Here is a 16,986-nt window from a genome sequence, read left to right as displayed (position 1 = left end):
AAGCTTTGCCATCATAGGAAAATAATACATTTTAAAATATAACAACATAAAACATATTTTAAATTGTAATAATAACAGTATGTTTTTTACTATATTTTTGATCAAATAAATGCAGACTTGGTGACTCAAAAAACATTACAAAACCTTACTGACCCCAAACTTTTGAATGGTAGTGTATGTAATTATTCGTTTTTACAATTTTGTTTTTGGATGACACTTGTAGTGGATTACATATGCATAAATACAACACCAATGTATAAAGGTATATTTATGCAATAGTGCCTTTTCCAAAAAATGACATTTTTCTACCCATTATATGCCTCAAAGCACAATTTGGATAAAAGCAGTTTCTAATTAAATAAATATGAAAGTAAATGCAGTTTAAAAATAACAAACACTGATTTTATATTCCTTTTATAACTCCATTAAAATGCACAGAAAGTGCGAATACTAAACTTACAGTAATGGAAGTATGCAATAATCAAATAATATAAAAATTGTGCCACACTATACTGCCTTAATGCTGTCCCAGTGCTGCTGCAGTGCCTTTCTCATTCATATTTCATACTTGTTGAGCTGTTGTAAGCAAATTTTTGAATACCACACACATAATGTTCCTACTACTTGACAGATATCACAGTGTCCTGAGAAATCACCTGTCTCTGTCCCAACCCTAGATATTGTAAACAGCAAAAAAGAGACAGGGGAGCAGGCAGCGCCTTTTTTTTATATAAGCAATGCTCTCTGCCTCTAAATCATTTGCTGTGTTTGCTGACGTTAGATTTGTTGGCTTGTCTTTAGGTAGGGGATTTTTGAGAAAGGTTGTGTGGTTAATCTAGCATATTAAAATGGTTATTATGCTTAATTGATGGAAAAAAATGTGTTTCATACTCGTAATCATACTTGTTACTGCATAAATTTTGATAGCCTTAAAAATTAGTTTAATATTGCTTAATAATATTGAAACTGACACTTTGTTTTGGATTTAGTAGACGGTTAGTTGGAATCTCACTATGCATCAGTGGAGTGTGGCATACTACTGAAATGAGGAGGCAAAGTCCCTTCCCTTTGTTGGGATTTTTTCTTGTGGGCGTATTCATATTTTCATAAATTTATGTGTTCTGTTTACTTGTCATGCTGCTGAGCAAACTGAAATTATCTTTGCGCAATAAAGACACCAATGTCTCGTCAGGTTTAAGCATTTTAAATAAAAAATATTTTTTTATTTTTCTATACCTTTGATTTACTTGCCAATTTGTTTTTGAGTAAACATTGCCTACTCAAAACAGCGCCCCTGCTACATATACTGCAGATATTATAGTTAGTCATTTGCTGTGAAGGGCTTTCCAATTAGGGCATGCAATTGCTTATAACCTTGCAGTTATAAAACAATCACGATGTTTCAGTCTCTCTAAGTACTCTTTCATACCCAGAAGCAATTACTTGGAGGCTGGCGTAGTCTGGAGGGGGGCCTGATTCAGAAGGCATTGAGAGACCCCACTAAAGCAGCTCACCGTCAAGCTCTGCATAAAGTCCTGTCCCAAGCGCTGGGGATCGCTGGCAGTGGAGGAGGACAAAAATTTGATCCTCAAGCACTGCGTGAGATGGAGGTCAGTCTACCACTTAATTTTAAACCTGGAGGTTTTTAAATGTCAAATACATTTTCTTGCAGCTCCTTTCCCCAGAAATTATACTCTTCAGTTTAAGGACAAGACCTCACAAAACTGCTTGATTTCTTATATTTTTTCAGGGAATTCTCTTGACTGGTGCAGTGCTTGATACACTCACTTGTGGGGAAGGAGGGAACAGTGAAATAAGCAAAATCCTATTGGTCCCTGAGAAACAACAGGCAGTTTTACAGGCCTATCAAACGACTGTTTGTGGTGGAGGGGCGGGGCAGAGGGCGGAGCTCTTTGGGAAGATGAGTGAAGAATTGAGGGCTCAGATTGATACACAGAGAGTCTTTGATCAGGTACCTGCAAGAACAACATTTGGTCACACTTTATATTAGATGGCTTAAACTACAATGTACTGTACTTGCATCAAAAAATAAGTACAATTTACTTGTGATCCTGTTGTATTATAAAACTGCTGCTACTGAGGTGGGACACGGGTAAGGTTAGGAACAGGTTTGGTTCATTTTAAGGGTGGATTAAGGGGTAAGGGAAGAGTCAACAGTGTAATTATAGATGTATGCAGGTTTTTTTTTTTAAATAAGTACAAAAAACATGTATGTATATAATAAGTGATTTTATCAAATGATAAATTTAAATGTTAGTATATAGTGCCTAATATAAATTCTTAAAATACTGTTAAGTATGTGATTTTCATCACAGAGTGCTATTAAACGCAATATAGAACTTGAGATATTATGGAAATGACACTGTGGTGGGAAGTTTCAGAGAAAATGATAATAAAAACCTTCACTCATACAGAATCTATCCACTGTTAGATATTTTATAGTGAACAATTTAAATAAACTATTGAGAGTATAAAAAGAGTCTACAGAGCTAAAAGTGCCTAAAATTAAAGAAACACTCTGATACTGTACATATACAGGTGCTGGTCATATAATTAGAATATAATCAAAAAGTTGATTTATTTCACTAATTCCATTCAAAAAGTGAAACTTGTATATTATATTCATTCATTACACACAGACTGATATATTTCAAATGTTTATTTCTTTTCATTTTGATGATTATAACTGACAACTAAGGAAAATCCCAAATTCAGTATCTCAGAAAATTAGAATATCACTTAAGACCAATACAAAGAAAGGATTTTTAGAAATCTTGGCCAACTGAAAAGTATGAACATGAAAAGTATGAGCATGTACAGCACTCAATACTTAGTTGGGGCTCCTTTTGCCTGAATTACTGCATCAATGCGGCGTGGCATGGAGTCGATCATACTATGGCACTGCTCAGGTGTTATGAGAGCCCAGGTTGCTCTGATAGTGGCCTTCAGCTCTTCTGCATTGTTGGGTCTGGCATATCACATCTTCCTCTTCACAATACCCCATAGATTTTCTAAATTAAGGTCAAGGTTAAGGTCAGGCGAGTTTGCTGGCCAATTACAAACAGGGATACCATGGTCCTTAAACCAGGTACTGGTAGCTTTGGCACTGTGTGCAGGTGCCAAGTCCTGTTTGAAAATGAAATCTGCATCTCCATAAAGTTGGTCAGCAGCAGGAAGCATGAAGTGCTCTAAAACTTCCTGGTATACGGCTGCGTTGACCTTGGACCTCAGAAAACACAGTGGACCAACACCAGCAGATGACATGGCACCCCAAACCATCACTGACTGTGGAAACTTTACACTGGACCTCAAGCAATGTGGATTGTGTGCCTCTCCTCTCTTCCTCCAGACTCTGGGACCCTGATTTCCAAAGGAAATGCAAAATTTACTTTCATCAGAGAACATAACTTTGGACCACTCAGCAGCAGTCCAGTCCTTTTTGTCTTTAGCCCAGGCGAGACGCTTCTGACGCTGTCTGTTGTTCAAGAGTGGCTTGGCACAAGGAATGCGACAGCTGAAACCCATGTCTTGCATACATCTGTGCGTAGTGGTTCTTGAAGCACTGACTTAAGCTGCAGTCCACTCTTTGTGAATCTCCCCCACATTTTTGAATGGGTTTTGTTTCACAATCCTCTCCAGGGTGCGGTTATCCCTATTGCTTGTACACTTTTTTTCTACCACATCTTTTCCTTCCCTTCGCCTCTCTATTAATGTGCTTGGACACAGAGCTCTGTGAACAGCCAGCCTCTTTTGCAATGACCTTTTGTGTCTTGCCCTCCTTGTGCAAGGTGTCAATGGTCGTCTTTTGGACAACTGTCAAGTCAGCAGTCTTCCCCATGATTGTGTAGCCTACAGAAGTAGACTGAGAGACCATTTAAAGGCCTTTGCAGGTGTTTTGAGTTAATTAGCTGATTAATTGGCTGAGTGTGGCACCAGGTGTCTTCAATATTGAACCTTTTCACAATATTCTAATTTTCTGAGATACTGAATTTGGGATTTTCCTTAGTTGTCAGTTATAATCATCAAAATGAAAAGAAATAAACATTTGAAATATATCAGTCTGTGTGTAATGAATGAATATAATATACAAGTTTCACTTTTTGAATGGAATTAGTGAAATAAATCAACTTTTTGATGATATTCTAATTATATGACCAGCACCTGTATACTGAACCTATTGCTTTCTCCTCTTTCTTTTCTCCATATGTCACTCCCTCCTGTCCTCCCTCCCTCCTCAGTTACGTCTGGAACAGTCTAACATGTCTGGACTCTTGGATCAGTCCCACCTTGGGGCTCTGCTGAAGAACCTAGCTGATGTGGAACGGCTGCTGAGGGATGTGGATCTGCTGTCAGGTCTGGCCAGACTGCTCCCTAAAGGGGCCTGTGCAGGCCACCAGCCTCCTCCTATAGCCAACACCACCTCATGGAGCTCTAACACAACAACATGGGGTCCCAACGCAACAGACAGCCCTGTGGAGGAAGGAGAGGGAGCCACAGGAAATGAGGCTGAAAACCCTAGATCACAGTTTTCTGCCTTTGTTCAGCTGTGGGCAGGTCTTCAGCCCATTCTGTGTGGGAATAACAGGTGTATATGGTTGTTGGGGTGTGTTACCTGTTTGAATGTGAAATGTGAATGTTATTTTTAATAATCTTTGTTGTTTTATTAGGATTATTGAGCCAGAAGCTCTGAAACAGGGCAATATGAGTTCCCTGGGCTTTACCAGCAAAGAACAAAGAAACCTGGGATTACTCGTCCATCTCATGACAACAAATCCCAAAATCCTCTACTCTCCCATTGGCTCAGAGGTGGACAAGGTCATACAAAAGGCAAGTCCAGACTCTAAGTTGTTTTAAGGTGGAAAAAGTCTGAGCATTTATAACATAGAAATTGGGTTTGCAGCCCAAACCATTCAAAAAAAACAAAAACAAAAAAAAAACAGAGATTAATTCCTCCAGAATCCAATTCACCTATTAAAACTTTCTACTGGTCATTCTTTCTTTCAATTTAGGTTGTACCCAAGGTGGGTTAATTAGGTTTTTTTTTCTCTTTAGGCCAATGAAACGTTTGCTTTTGTGGGTAATGTGACTCACTATGCCCGTGTGTGGCTCAACATCTCAGCTGAATTAAGGGCCTTCTTAGAGGAGGGCAAATTGCAAAATCACCTGATGTGGCTCCAGCAGGTAACATTCTGTATTTCAGTCACTAATTTAACTTTTTTTAGTTTGAATAGCACTTTATGTTGTGCATGTGCTTGATTTCTTTTGTTTTTTTCCATCTGTCGTAGTTCATTGCAGACCTGAAGAGGCACCATGAACTTTTGAACGTCTCAGACAGTGAGGTAATGAACAGTCTGCTGGACGAGAACTTCACCCTGCCAAACACAACCACTCTCCTGGAGCAGCTGCACACCATTGATAATGCTGCTTGTGGCTGGACAAACTTCATGTCAAAGGTGTGTTTTGATGTTGACACTATAGAATTGACATGAATACAAATTTTCAAAAGTCATTTGCATTCTTTATATGATAGGAAAATATATATTTCTGATTTTTGTGTCCAGCAAGAAATCAATTTTGATTCTATATTCCTCAGGTCAGTGTGGATATCTTCAGAGGCTTCCCTGATGAAGAGAGTATTGTCAATTACACACTGAACCAGGCCTACCAGGACAATGTCTCAGTCTTTGCAAGTAAGTGATAAATAGATCTCATTAAAGTTTTCCCCAAGTGATTCTAATGGAACTTATTGAGAATATGTGCTGGTCATATTGCTTAGAAAATACATGAAAATAAAGCAAATTTTTAGAAACAGTAATATTTTTACATTGTGACAGTACTTTAATGAGAGTGAAACACATTTTCCCCTAAATTTCCATCACCTTATTGCAAAACGTTTTTTCTACTTTCAAATAATATCATTGAAATGGTCAATTATTTGTTATTGTAAATTGTATTTGTATTGTAAATTGTAAATGTATTTGTTCTGTATTTTAAAATAAATAATACATCATTATATAACTAAATATTGTTCTACTGTGTAGTGTGTATATAACTATAAAATGCAGTAAAAAAAAAAAAATAAGGGTGAGAATCATAGTTGAAAATATTGGATTGCTTTTATTGTATTGAGAATCGAGGGGATAAAAATTTCCTGAAAATATGTTGCAATGCACAATGTAGTCTTTATTTTCTTCAAGTATAGACAAAAATAAGGTCACACTTTAGATTAGAGTCCAATTCTCACTATTACCTAGTGGCTTATTAGCATTCACATTACTAGGATATTGGCTGTTTATTAGTACTTATAAAGCACATATTAATGCATTATTCTGCATGACCATATTCTACATCTCTTAATTCTACCCAATACATAAACTTAACAACTACCTTACTAACTGTTAATATGCAGTAATTAGGAGTTTATTGAGGCAGAAGTCATAGTTAATAGTGAGAACTGGACTCTAATCTAAAGTGTGTCCTTATTTTTTTATTATGATTTTGGGGTGAAATATGACTCAGCTATTTCTTAACAAGCTTTGTGTGAATAACCCATCCATTCCACCTTAAAACTACATTTGCATGATTCATTTAGCCTTTAGTCATACATTGTTAAATGTAGCCAGCAGCCATATGTTTAATCTGTGCTTTCTCTCTAGGTGTTATTTTCCAGACCAATAAAGATGGATCTCTGCCACCCCACGTTATGTATAAGATTCGACAGAACTCCAGCTTCACAGAGAAAACCAATGAAATCCGCCGAGCTTATTGGCGTCCTGGGCCGAACACAGGAGGCAAATTCTACTTCCTTTACGGCTTTGTGTGGATCCAAGGTATGATAAGAAGACTTAGCAGGACTTTGTAAAAAATGATGTATTCATAGGATAAGATATCCAAAAACAGATATTGTTTTGTATTTGCTGTAAACTACTTAAGCTGTGAGCACTTTTAACTTTTGATTTTATTGGCATTATTCTGCCATTGGTGCACATTTTTTACAAAACTGTTGATAAAGCAATAAATCATTCGCTCTGAAACAACATCCACAGTGTACTGAATTGGCATGAGAAAAGTGGGATGAAGTTGATGTTTTATTCAAAATGAAAGTTATTCTGGTAAAAAGTGCACCTGGTTATGTAAAGCTTAGTGCACCAGTCAATAAAGTGCTGGTTTGGCTTTTGTGGAAGCTGCGCTCATTCAGGAGCACAGAAAAGCGGATCAAAGCTCATTGCAATATCTTGAAGCTGCTGTGTGTAAATTCAGTTCTGTTAACTTGATGGTTTGTGTTGACATTTCCATGTTTCTTCCTCTTTTAGATATGATTGAGCGGGCAATCATAAACACGTTTGTGGGCCATGATGTTGTGGAGCCTGGAAACTATGTGCAGATGTTTCCCTATCCATGCTACACTAGAGACGAGTGAGCTTGGTCTTCCTTTTTTATTGTATACTTTGTATTCATTTTTCTTTTAGTCTGACTGCTTATACCCTAAAACACTGTGTTTAAGAATGGTGAATTGCAGACGTTCAGTTGCATTGTATTAATGTTTTTTATGCGTGTGATGGAGTGGTTTCTGAATGATCTTGGAGTCGGAGAGAACACAGATGCTGAGATTTAAAAAAAAAAAAAAAAAACATCCCTCGCTCCAGGCTAAATCACGCAAGCTTCCCGCTCTGCTTCCACTCAGCATTAAATTTGCAGATGACACAGCATTAGTCAGTCTCCTTCAGGGGAAAGAGGACAATCATAGACTCATCTTAGTTTATTTCATGGTGGGATTCTTCTGATCCACTTCTTAATACTTTTAAGACCAAACAGATGTGGGTAGATTTTAGGAAAAAGTCCTTGATGTTTGTTACTACAATTAAAGGAAAGCTTTAATATTTAGAAAGTCGTAATGTATAAACATATTGGGTGTTATGATCTTTTATATCATTTGCTCATTTGGAGACATTACTGTGGTACAAAAATCTAAAATTTGATGCTACCTTCAGGCCATAGGTTTAGGTTGCCAGCTTAAATATATACAGTATAATTTTTTTTAATGTTTTTAAAATAAGTTTCTTATGCTCACCAAGGTTGCAATTATTTGACCAAAAATACAGTAATATTGTGAAAATATTATTACATTTTAAAATACCCTTATCTATTTTGATATATTTTAAAAAATTAGATTTATTCCTGTGATGGCAAAGCTAAATTTTCAGCAGCCATTACTCCAGTCTTCAGTGTCACATGATCCTTCAGAAATCATTCTAATATGCTGATTTGGTGCTCAAGAAACATTTCTTATTATTATCAATGTTGAAAAATTGTGCTGCTTAATATTTGTGGAAATTGCGACAAATAGAAAGTTCAAAAGAACAGCATTTATTTGAAGAGGAGACATTTTGTAACATTATAAAAGCCTTTTCTGTCACTTTTGATCAATTTAATACATCCTTGATGAATCTGTTTTAATTCCTTGAAAAAAATCTTACTGACCCCTTTTGAATGTTTGCATTTTAGAAAATGTAAATTATTAAATGCCTGAACCGTTGGCATATGCTTCATTGTGTTGCGCCACGGTGCTCAGGAAATGGGCGAGTTTGAGTTGAGCTCAATTTAGTCCTCTGTGTATTTAGAACACCTATGTCCAAATCCACTGAAGACAAATGTCTCAAGGGGATTAATAAAGACACTACTACTAGAACATCTCACAAACTCTGGTTAATAATAGCTTTGTACTGGTGGAGTTTATAAGTAGTAGTTACAGCTACTAGCATTTTAGGGGTCAATACTAGGGAGGAGTTGTAACAAGTGTTTCCATTTGCAGTTTCCTGTTTGTTATCGAGCACATGATGCCTCTGTGTATGGTCATATCCTGGGTCTACTCTGTGGCCATGATGATCCAGCACATCGTAGCAGAGAAAGAGCAAAGACTGAAAGAGGTGAGAGAATAGTCTGAACTGTCCTTTTAAAACAAAAAATCCTCTTCCGAGAAACTGAAGCAGTGTCCTTAATAAACCTGAGAGAGATTGAGAGTGGTGCCATGGTTGATGCAAGGTCTTTTACCACAGGTGATGAAGATGATGGGCTTGAATAACGCAGTGCACTGGGTGGCCTGGTTCATCACAGGATTTGTGCAGCTTTCGATCTCTGTGACTGCCCTCACTGCCATACTGAAATATGGCAAAGTCCTCCTCCACAGCGATCCCTTTATCATCTGGCTGTTCCTTACAGTCTACGCCGTCGCCACCATCATGTTCTGGTACTGGAGTGTGCCGTACCTATTTTTTACTCCCTCACTACCTACATTCATTTTTCAATGAGTAACAATAGTCGAAAGTTGTTTAATGTCATGTAAATGTTCTCTCTGATTTCTTTTGGGGAAGTTTCCTGGTGTCGGTGTTGTACTCTAAAGCAAAACTGGCCTCAGCATGTGGAGGAATCATCTACTTTCTGAGTTATGTGCCCTACATGTATGTGGCCATAAGAGAAGAGGTGGCTCACGACAAGATCACTGCCTTTGAGAAGTGCATAGCGGTATGAAGACCTCCCATGAATCACTCCCATGTTCCAATACATGCACATAATGTATTTGTTGGTTTCATAGTAGGCTTTTATATTGTTTCTCTCATTTGTGATTCTCTCTCTCTGTGTGTCTGCAGTCTTTAATGTCTACCACAGCGTTCGGTCTGGGGTCTAAGTACTTTGCCCTGTATGAAGTTGCTGGAGTGGGAATCCAGTGGCGCACTCTCAACCAGTCACCTGTAGAGGGCGATGACTTCAACCTCCTGCTGTCTATGGTCATGCTAACCATCGATGCCATTGTATACGGTGTGTTGACCTGGTATATCGAGGCTGTTCATCCAGGTAAGCTGCAGTACTGTCATTATTTTGCAGTGCAAACACTGCCCACATTCTTGTTCAGTAAACAATGTTATAGTATTGGGTTTTGGTTTTCTTAATGTTTTTTTTCTCTTCCAGGGATGTACGGACTACCCCGGCCATGGTATTTTCCCTTGCAGAAATCCTATTGGTTAGGTAGCGGCCGCATAGAGACGTGGGATTGGCCGTGGAGTGGCAGCACCAGGCTGAGTGTGATGGAGGAGGACCAGGCTTGTGCTATGGAACACAGACGCTCAGGTATGACTCTTGATTCGGATCAGTTACTGTATGTCGACATTTTGGGATAACAGACTAATGATGCGCTGTGTGGGCTAATGGATAACAGTTCTGACTTAGTAATTCTGAATGAATCAGGGGTGAGCCGGGAGACACAATTAGGAGTGAATCTATTAAAGGTGGTACAGGGGATGTTTTCGTCGACTGAGTTTTTGAAATGAGCGCATGCGGAAGAACAACCCCCCTCCTTCAGTGTTTGTTTACCACTGGCATTCGCTGTGTTATTAAGCCGGGCACACATTTAACGACTAGCTAAAACATTCTAAGACTGTGCTCAACGTACAGCGATTGTTTCCTGCTCCTGAAGCAGATTTATATTCTTTCACATGGAATTTGAACACCGACTGTAATCGCAGACTGAACGCAACTGGCTCTGACTGGACGCGTTTGAGCGCGATCAGTCATAAGTATCAATTTACATTCATAATCGGCCTTACATTCGTTAAGTGTGTGCACGGCCTAAAGCCGTGGATTCATTATGTCGGACTCACCGCAGGTGACTCATAATCTGCAGTTGTTACTCCTGTCTCCGGACAAAAACATTGCATGCGGAGTGTGGAAAGTTACTAGAGCGCGCAGCCGCGCGTCTCTCACAAGGAACGTCATGGCAGTGATTGACAAGTCAGAGGGCCAATCTGCGCACGTCTCTCACAATGGCAGTGATTGACAAGCCAGAGGGCCAATCGTTTACGCGATGATCGCGTAAACGATTGGCTGATGTTTTTAAGGCCCTACCTCATGCACAGATGATGTATATTAATATTATTACTTTCAGTGCACCTAATAAATAGTCTTTCATCAGTTAGTAAAGACAGTTTCAAGTAATATTGCAAAAATGTATAAAACAAAACATCCTCTGTACCACCTTTAAAAATTAACAATTATCCTCCAAAAATGTAAAAATATATTGAAACAAATGTAGAACCTGTTTAGATTATTCATATTAGTACTTTATTTATATTTGTCAAGCTGACATTCTGATTATTGTTTGTTCGTTCTATCATGCATTCTATTGTTTTGTTTGTTCTGTCATTCTATCTATCATTCAGTCGTACTATCATTCTATCTATCATTCTATTATTCTGTCCAACTTGACCTTCAAACTGTCTTTCAAACATTTAAATTCAGTTTACATTATCAGCTTACACTCTTTGTTAAAGTTAGAATGTGCTGTGTAGAAATAATGTAAATTGTAGAAAAATGTTAAGCTTGTTACTAAATTTATGTCTATTTGTTGCTCAGAGGAAACTCGTGGAATTGAAGAAGAACCCAGTCACTTGCCGCTGGTGGTATGCATAGACAAACTGACCAAAGTCTACAAGACGGGCAAAAAACTGGCCCTAAACAAACTGAGCCTAAACCTGCATGAGAACCAAGTTGTCTCTTTCTTGGGACACAATGGGGCTGGCAAGACCACCACTATGTGAGTGCTAGAATATTGTGTTTCATAGTGTGTTAGAGTGGTTCATACCCTCTGAACCCATACTGTGCTTGTTATTGAGGTTGACATTGGCACCCTGCGACCTGAAAATTGGATGTATGTATGAAAATGAAGTGTCCTGCAGAAAATTTATTATCCAATAAATCTTTCATAGGTCCATTCTCACAGGACTGTTTCCACCCACTTCTGGCTCTGCCACCATATATGGCCATGACATCCGCACAGAGATGGAGCGCATCAGGCAGAATTTGGGCATGTGTCCCCAGCACAATGTTCTGTTTGACAAGCTCAGTGTGGAGGAACACCTGTGGTTCTACTCGCGTCTGAAGGGCATGGCTGAGGAAGATATTCGCAAGGAGATGGACAAGTGGGTTAACGCACTCGCACTTTGTCAACACTTACTTATTCATGCCCAGACCCAAGTTCATAGAGTCTGTGTGTTGGAATTCACAGGATGATAGAGGATCTTGAGTTGTCCAACAAGCGTCACAGTCTGGTTCAGACTCTGTCTGGGGGGATGAAGAGAAAGTTGTCGGTGGCGATTGCATTTGTAGGTGGGTCTCGGGCAGTGATTTTGGATGAACCCACGGCAGGAGTAGACCCATATGCCCGTCGAGCGATCTGGGACCTCATCCTTAAATATAAACAAGGTGATCCTGTCATTGCTAATGACGAATACACTACCACTCAGAAGTTTGGGTTTGGTAATGTTAATCATCTCTTGTTCTCAACAATGCTGCGTTTATTTGATCAAAAATACAGTAAAAATAATATTGTGAAATATTGTTGACCTCAGACTTTTCAATGGTAGTATATATGCTGAATCAGTTTCCAAATACATGATCAGTCCAAAACTAGAATCTGTGTGTGAGCAGGTCGCACCATCCTGCTTTCCACTCACCACATGGATGAGGCTGATCTGCTGGGAGACCGTATTGCCATCATCTCTCATGGCAAGCTCAAGTGCTGTGGTTCTCCACTGTTCCTCAAGAGCACATATGGAGACGGCTACAAACTCACACTTGTCAAGAAACAGAGTGATGCACACACTGCAGGTATGCTCATTTGTGGACTTGCACATTTTAGAAAATTGTAATTATTAATGTCTGAGCTGTCATGTGGGTATTGAGAGTTTGAGTCCAGCTTACATCATTTCCCTTTTTGATTCTCCACATTTCTTCCTGTCAATAAATGTACTAAAATTCCCTGATATATTCTAAAATTATAAATCAATGCAATTATTTACTGAAATTAAAACTTTTAGAACATTTTTGTTTTATATATTTACTATATATAAATTAGTGCTGTCAATTGATTAAAAAAAGTAATTAATTCTGTAATTAATAGGGGTGTGACGAGATCTCGTGTCACGAGATCTCGCGAGACTAAAGTGTGACGAGATTTCTCGTCGAGGCGAAAAGTAGTCTCGTGATGTTGCCATGACAGAGTGTTAGGATGATTAGGAAAGAATATGCCACCGCTACGTTTACATTACGCCTCCACTGTCCTTTTGCTTTGTGTTTAAATAAAAAACATTTAATTAAGTTGGATAACGGTCGCCGCCGCTCCATATTCACAGAGTACGCGCGATCGCTGAAAGTGAAAGTAAACGCGCGCGCGCATTCAAACGCGATTTCAATACCCTGCATTTTGAAAGCGTCTGATGAATGCAAATATCTCTCAATATGAAAGCTATTTCAGGCTGGGCAGTGTAGTTGTAACCATCTCTTAGCTCTGTATCAAATAAAAAGTTGGTCTTATTTGCACTTTGAATATTGAGAGAGTGCGATTATGGTTTCAACTTGTAAAGTGTTAGCATAAAAATGAATAACAGTTTTCTCTTAATCTTATTAAGCACAAACAGTAAGGTTTCATTTGTTAACATTAGTTAATGCACTGTGAACTATCATGAACTAACAATGAATGACTATTTTTATTAACTAACATAAACAAAGATTAATAAATACTGTAGCAAATATATTGATCATTGTTAGTTGATGTTGATTAATATGTTAATGTTAATAAATGAGACCTTACTGTAAAGTGTTACCATTTTTATTTTTTATTTCTATGATCAGTTTGTGGAAAGGAGTTCAGTTAGGAGGTCAAATGTTGTAGAAGCTCATAAATCATGTACAGTAAGATCTGAAGAGACTGAAATCATACAAAAGAGAAGTCAGTCAGTTGAGTTTGTGGCAAAACCTTTTACAGTACTTGAGTATTGTTGTCTTTTACTGCATATGATAATTCATACTCAGAAAGTAGAACTGAATGACATTCATTATAAGATGATTAGTTAAAACATTTCAAATACACCTGCAGAATATTTTTCTAGTCATGTATTTCGCCATTGAGGATTTCTTAAAAATAGTGTGTAAAAATCTTGTCTCGTCTCGTCTTGTGAACTCAATCTCGAGTCTCGTCTCGTCTCGTGAGATACCTGTCTCGTCACACCCCTAGTAATTAATCATGAACGTTGGAGTTTTTAATATTTTTATATTGTAATAATTTCACAGTTACTCTCCAAATTAATGTAGAAACAACTTTTAAATATTTCTTTAATGGCATCTTTTTATGAATGAAGGCCAGTATTACTGATACTAATACTGGTACTGATGTCTCTATGAAAAAATAAATAAACAATGAAATATCAAAAGAGCTGAAGAAAAATCTCCTAGTTTTTCTTCTGCTCTTTCATCTGCCGTGGCCCAACATCATGTTTCTGTTCTCAGATCAGTCGAGCCATTCTCCCTCCTCTTCGATATCTCCATGTTCAGAAAGCAGAGTAACACAGTTCATCCGCCAGTACATTGCCTCCTGCCTGCTAGTGTCCGACTCCAACACTGAGCTCTCTTATGTCCTACCGTCAGAGGCTGTCAAGAAAGGCTGTTTCGAGAGGCTGTTTCAGGTACACTAACAATGTTTTTAGACGGTTGGAAAGACTGAAAGATAATTTGATATCATCAAAAAAATTATTAAATTGAATATGAAGCATTTGCTGATGGACACATATGTTGGTTGTATTTTCCTAAGGCTCTGGAGCAGAGTTTGGATAGCTTGGCCTTGACCAGCTTTGGTGTGATGGACACGACACTGGAGGAGGTCTTTCTGAAGGTATCAGAAGAGGATCTGTCACTGGAGAACAGCGATGCAGGTTAGATGGTCGGATAGATCTGTTGAAGCCATGAGATTTTATTTATGGTTCGTATTTCATATCTCTCTCTTTTTCTCTGTCAGATATGAAGGACTCTCCCGGCGGAGCGTCAGCTGGGAAGCCCTCTAATCTGTTAGGAGGGCCACAGAGTGAGGGCGCACCAGCTGCTGCCATGATCCGGCCAGAGGTGGAGCTCAGTAACCTGATGATGTGTTCCAGGCTGAGCCCAAGCCAAGCGTCCCTGCAGTCGGGCTCTTCTCTGGGCTCAGTGAGAGGGGATGAAGGGGGACTCTATTCTGAATTCTATGGAGACTACTGCCCACTGTTTGACAATGGCCAGGATCCTGACTCAGCCAGTCTCAGAGGTGAGGAAAATGTTAACGTTATGTTGTTATGTTATGTTATGTTATGTTATGTTATGTTATGTTATGTTATGTTATGTTATGTTATGTTATGACATTGTATTCAAACCAAATGCAATGATTGGACAAACATTTTATGGTACTACATCTTCCACAGATGATACCTTGTCTTTAATAGCAGATTAGAACTAATAATAATTAGAAACAAATTATTAACATAATTACATATTATTTAGCTTTGTCATTTCCTTTTTATACATTAACTACAGAAAAGTGTTATTAAATAAATTTTATTAAACATTTTAAAATGTTTCATCAAATGAGAGCCCTAATTGTTAATAATTATTCTTTTTTTATTTAATTGGGTAGTATTTGTAGACACTTTTCTTCATTCATAGCTCGGTTGGTAGTTGTGTTGGTAGACAGGGCAGAAAGTCACTAGGAGCCACTTCTTTTTGTGGTTATATCTCTTTCTGAAGCTTTTAGAAAGAACATTTTGTCTATTCCTGTTTGCCGCTTCTGGACACATAAAGTGGAAGTCTGTGTGAGACAAGTGCATCTCTGAATGGCCTGGAGGTAACAGATAAAGTGCTTACCTACCACTCAGTGTACTACAGTATATACCTTCTGTGCTCCAGATGAAGAGTCCTCTCCGGAGCCAACCTTACTGGACGGCCAGGGCAGCTTAAAGCTTGAGGGCTGGTGGCTGAAACTTCGGCAGTTTCACGGGCTGATAGTGAAAAGGTTTCACTGCGCGAAGAGGAACACCAAGGGCATTTTCTCACAGATCCTGCTGCCTGCTTTCTTTGTCTGTGTGGCCATGACTGTAGCTCTATCTGTGCCTGAGATTGGTAAGAAGGACACAGGGCACCTTGAGCTGTGATTTGTTGTATGTGCTGTTTTTATAGTGAATGTAGGAGTTGGCAGTGTGATCAAAATGTTATATCACGACATACGTGATTTTATATCAAGGAATTTAACGTTATATATATCAATATAGTTATTTTTGTTGGAAATCTAATGGAAAAATAATGTATACACTACCATTTAAAAGTTTGACATCAAAAATAACAGTAAAGACAATTATGATGTTACAATAGATTTCTATTTCAAATAAATGTTGTTCTTTTGAACATTTTTGAACATCAAAGAAACCTGAAAAAAAAATCAGTTTCCACCAAAATATCTTATTGTGCTTATTTTGCTTATTTTCAATATTAAAAATAATACAAAATGTTTCCTGTGCTTTATGTGACACTGAAGACTGGAGAAATGGCTGCTAAAAATTCAGCTTTGCCATCATAGGAATTAGTTACAATATAATTATTTAAAATTGAAAACAGATGTTTTAAATATTGTATATTATTTAACAATATTAAAAATTGTAATAATATTCCACCATTATATTCCTACTATAGTTTTGATCAAATAAATGCAGCCTTGGTTGAGCATTAAATGCTTTCCAAATGAAAGAACCACTAACTTTGATTTGAACTATTTTAAGGGGCAGTATCATTTTTAATATATCATTATGGAGATGATAGAATTTAATCAGAGCAGTGGTTATCTGGCACTAAAATGATGCAGATCTTAATTAGTCTTGAGTGAAGGCTGTTCTGAATCTGATGGTCTCTCTTTGGTTTTGTAGGTGACCTTCCTCCCCTGATTCTGTCTCCATCTCAGTATCACAACTACACACAGCCTCGTGGAAACTTTATCCCATATGCCAATGAAGACAGACTTCAGTACAGGTAAATAACACTTTAAATATCTAAAGACTTCTTTGCCAGTTAATTACAGTAAGAACTGATTATATTAAAGGAAAATGAAGACACACACATCAT

General features: G+C 38.0%; 1 protein-coding gene across 3 annotated transcripts in view; it reads left to right on the top strand.

The window, feature by feature from the left end:
* The window catches only part of abca2 (ATP-binding cassette, sub-family A (ABC1), member 2), an 80,851-nt gene that overhangs the window by 40,809 nt on the left and 23,056 nt on the right, over positions 1 to 16,986 (top strand). For 2 of the 3 annotated variants that reach the window (XM_048187517.1, XM_048187516.1), the window contains 23 exons: positions 1,434 to 1,610; positions 1,751 to 1,972; positions 4,260 to 4,606; positions 4,689 to 4,848; positions 5,074 to 5,202; positions 5,307 to 5,474; positions 5,615 to 5,711; positions 6,678 to 6,851; positions 7,335 to 7,437; positions 8,834 to 8,948; positions 9,078 to 9,268; positions 9,393 to 9,543; positions 9,669 to 9,873; positions 9,988 to 10,146; positions 11,428 to 11,608; positions 11,781 to 11,993; positions 12,080 to 12,276; positions 12,502 to 12,681; positions 14,359 to 14,534; positions 14,660 to 14,780; positions 14,864 to 15,145; positions 15,781 to 15,993; positions 16,791 to 16,893. In XM_048187517.1, coding sequence (XP_048043474.1) covers positions 1,434 to 1,610; positions 1,751 to 1,972; positions 4,260 to 4,606; positions 4,689 to 4,848; positions 5,074 to 5,202; positions 5,307 to 5,474; positions 5,615 to 5,711; positions 6,678 to 6,851; positions 7,335 to 7,437; positions 8,834 to 8,948; positions 9,078 to 9,268; positions 9,393 to 9,543; positions 9,669 to 9,873; positions 9,988 to 10,146; positions 11,428 to 11,608; positions 11,781 to 11,993; positions 12,080 to 12,276; positions 12,502 to 12,681; positions 14,359 to 14,534; positions 14,660 to 14,780; positions 14,864 to 15,145; positions 15,781 to 15,993; positions 16,791 to 16,893 — 4,064 coding nt within the window. The remainder of the gene's footprint in view (positions 1 to 1,433; positions 1,611 to 1,750; positions 1,973 to 4,259; positions 4,607 to 4,688; positions 4,849 to 5,073; positions 5,203 to 5,306; positions 5,475 to 5,614; positions 5,712 to 6,677; positions 6,852 to 7,334; positions 7,438 to 8,833; positions 8,949 to 9,077; positions 9,269 to 9,392; positions 9,544 to 9,668; positions 9,874 to 9,987; positions 10,147 to 11,427; positions 11,609 to 11,780; positions 11,994 to 12,079; positions 12,277 to 12,501; positions 12,682 to 14,358; positions 14,535 to 14,659; positions 14,781 to 14,863; positions 15,146 to 15,780; positions 15,994 to 16,790; positions 16,894 to 16,986) is intronic. The other variant, XM_048187518.1, reaches the window with a different exon arrangement.

The sequence above is a fragment of the Megalobrama amblycephala genome, linkage group LG4 (assembly GCF_018812025.1).
Source record: "Megalobrama amblycephala isolate DHTTF-2021 linkage group LG4, ASM1881202v1, whole genome shotgun sequence".
NCBI classification, from domain to species: domain Eukaryota; kingdom Metazoa; phylum Chordata; class Actinopteri; order Cypriniformes; family Xenocyprididae; genus Megalobrama; species Megalobrama amblycephala.
The sequence above is the reverse complement of the archived record's forward strand: the minus strand, read 5'-3'. Positions and strand labels throughout refer to the sequence as shown.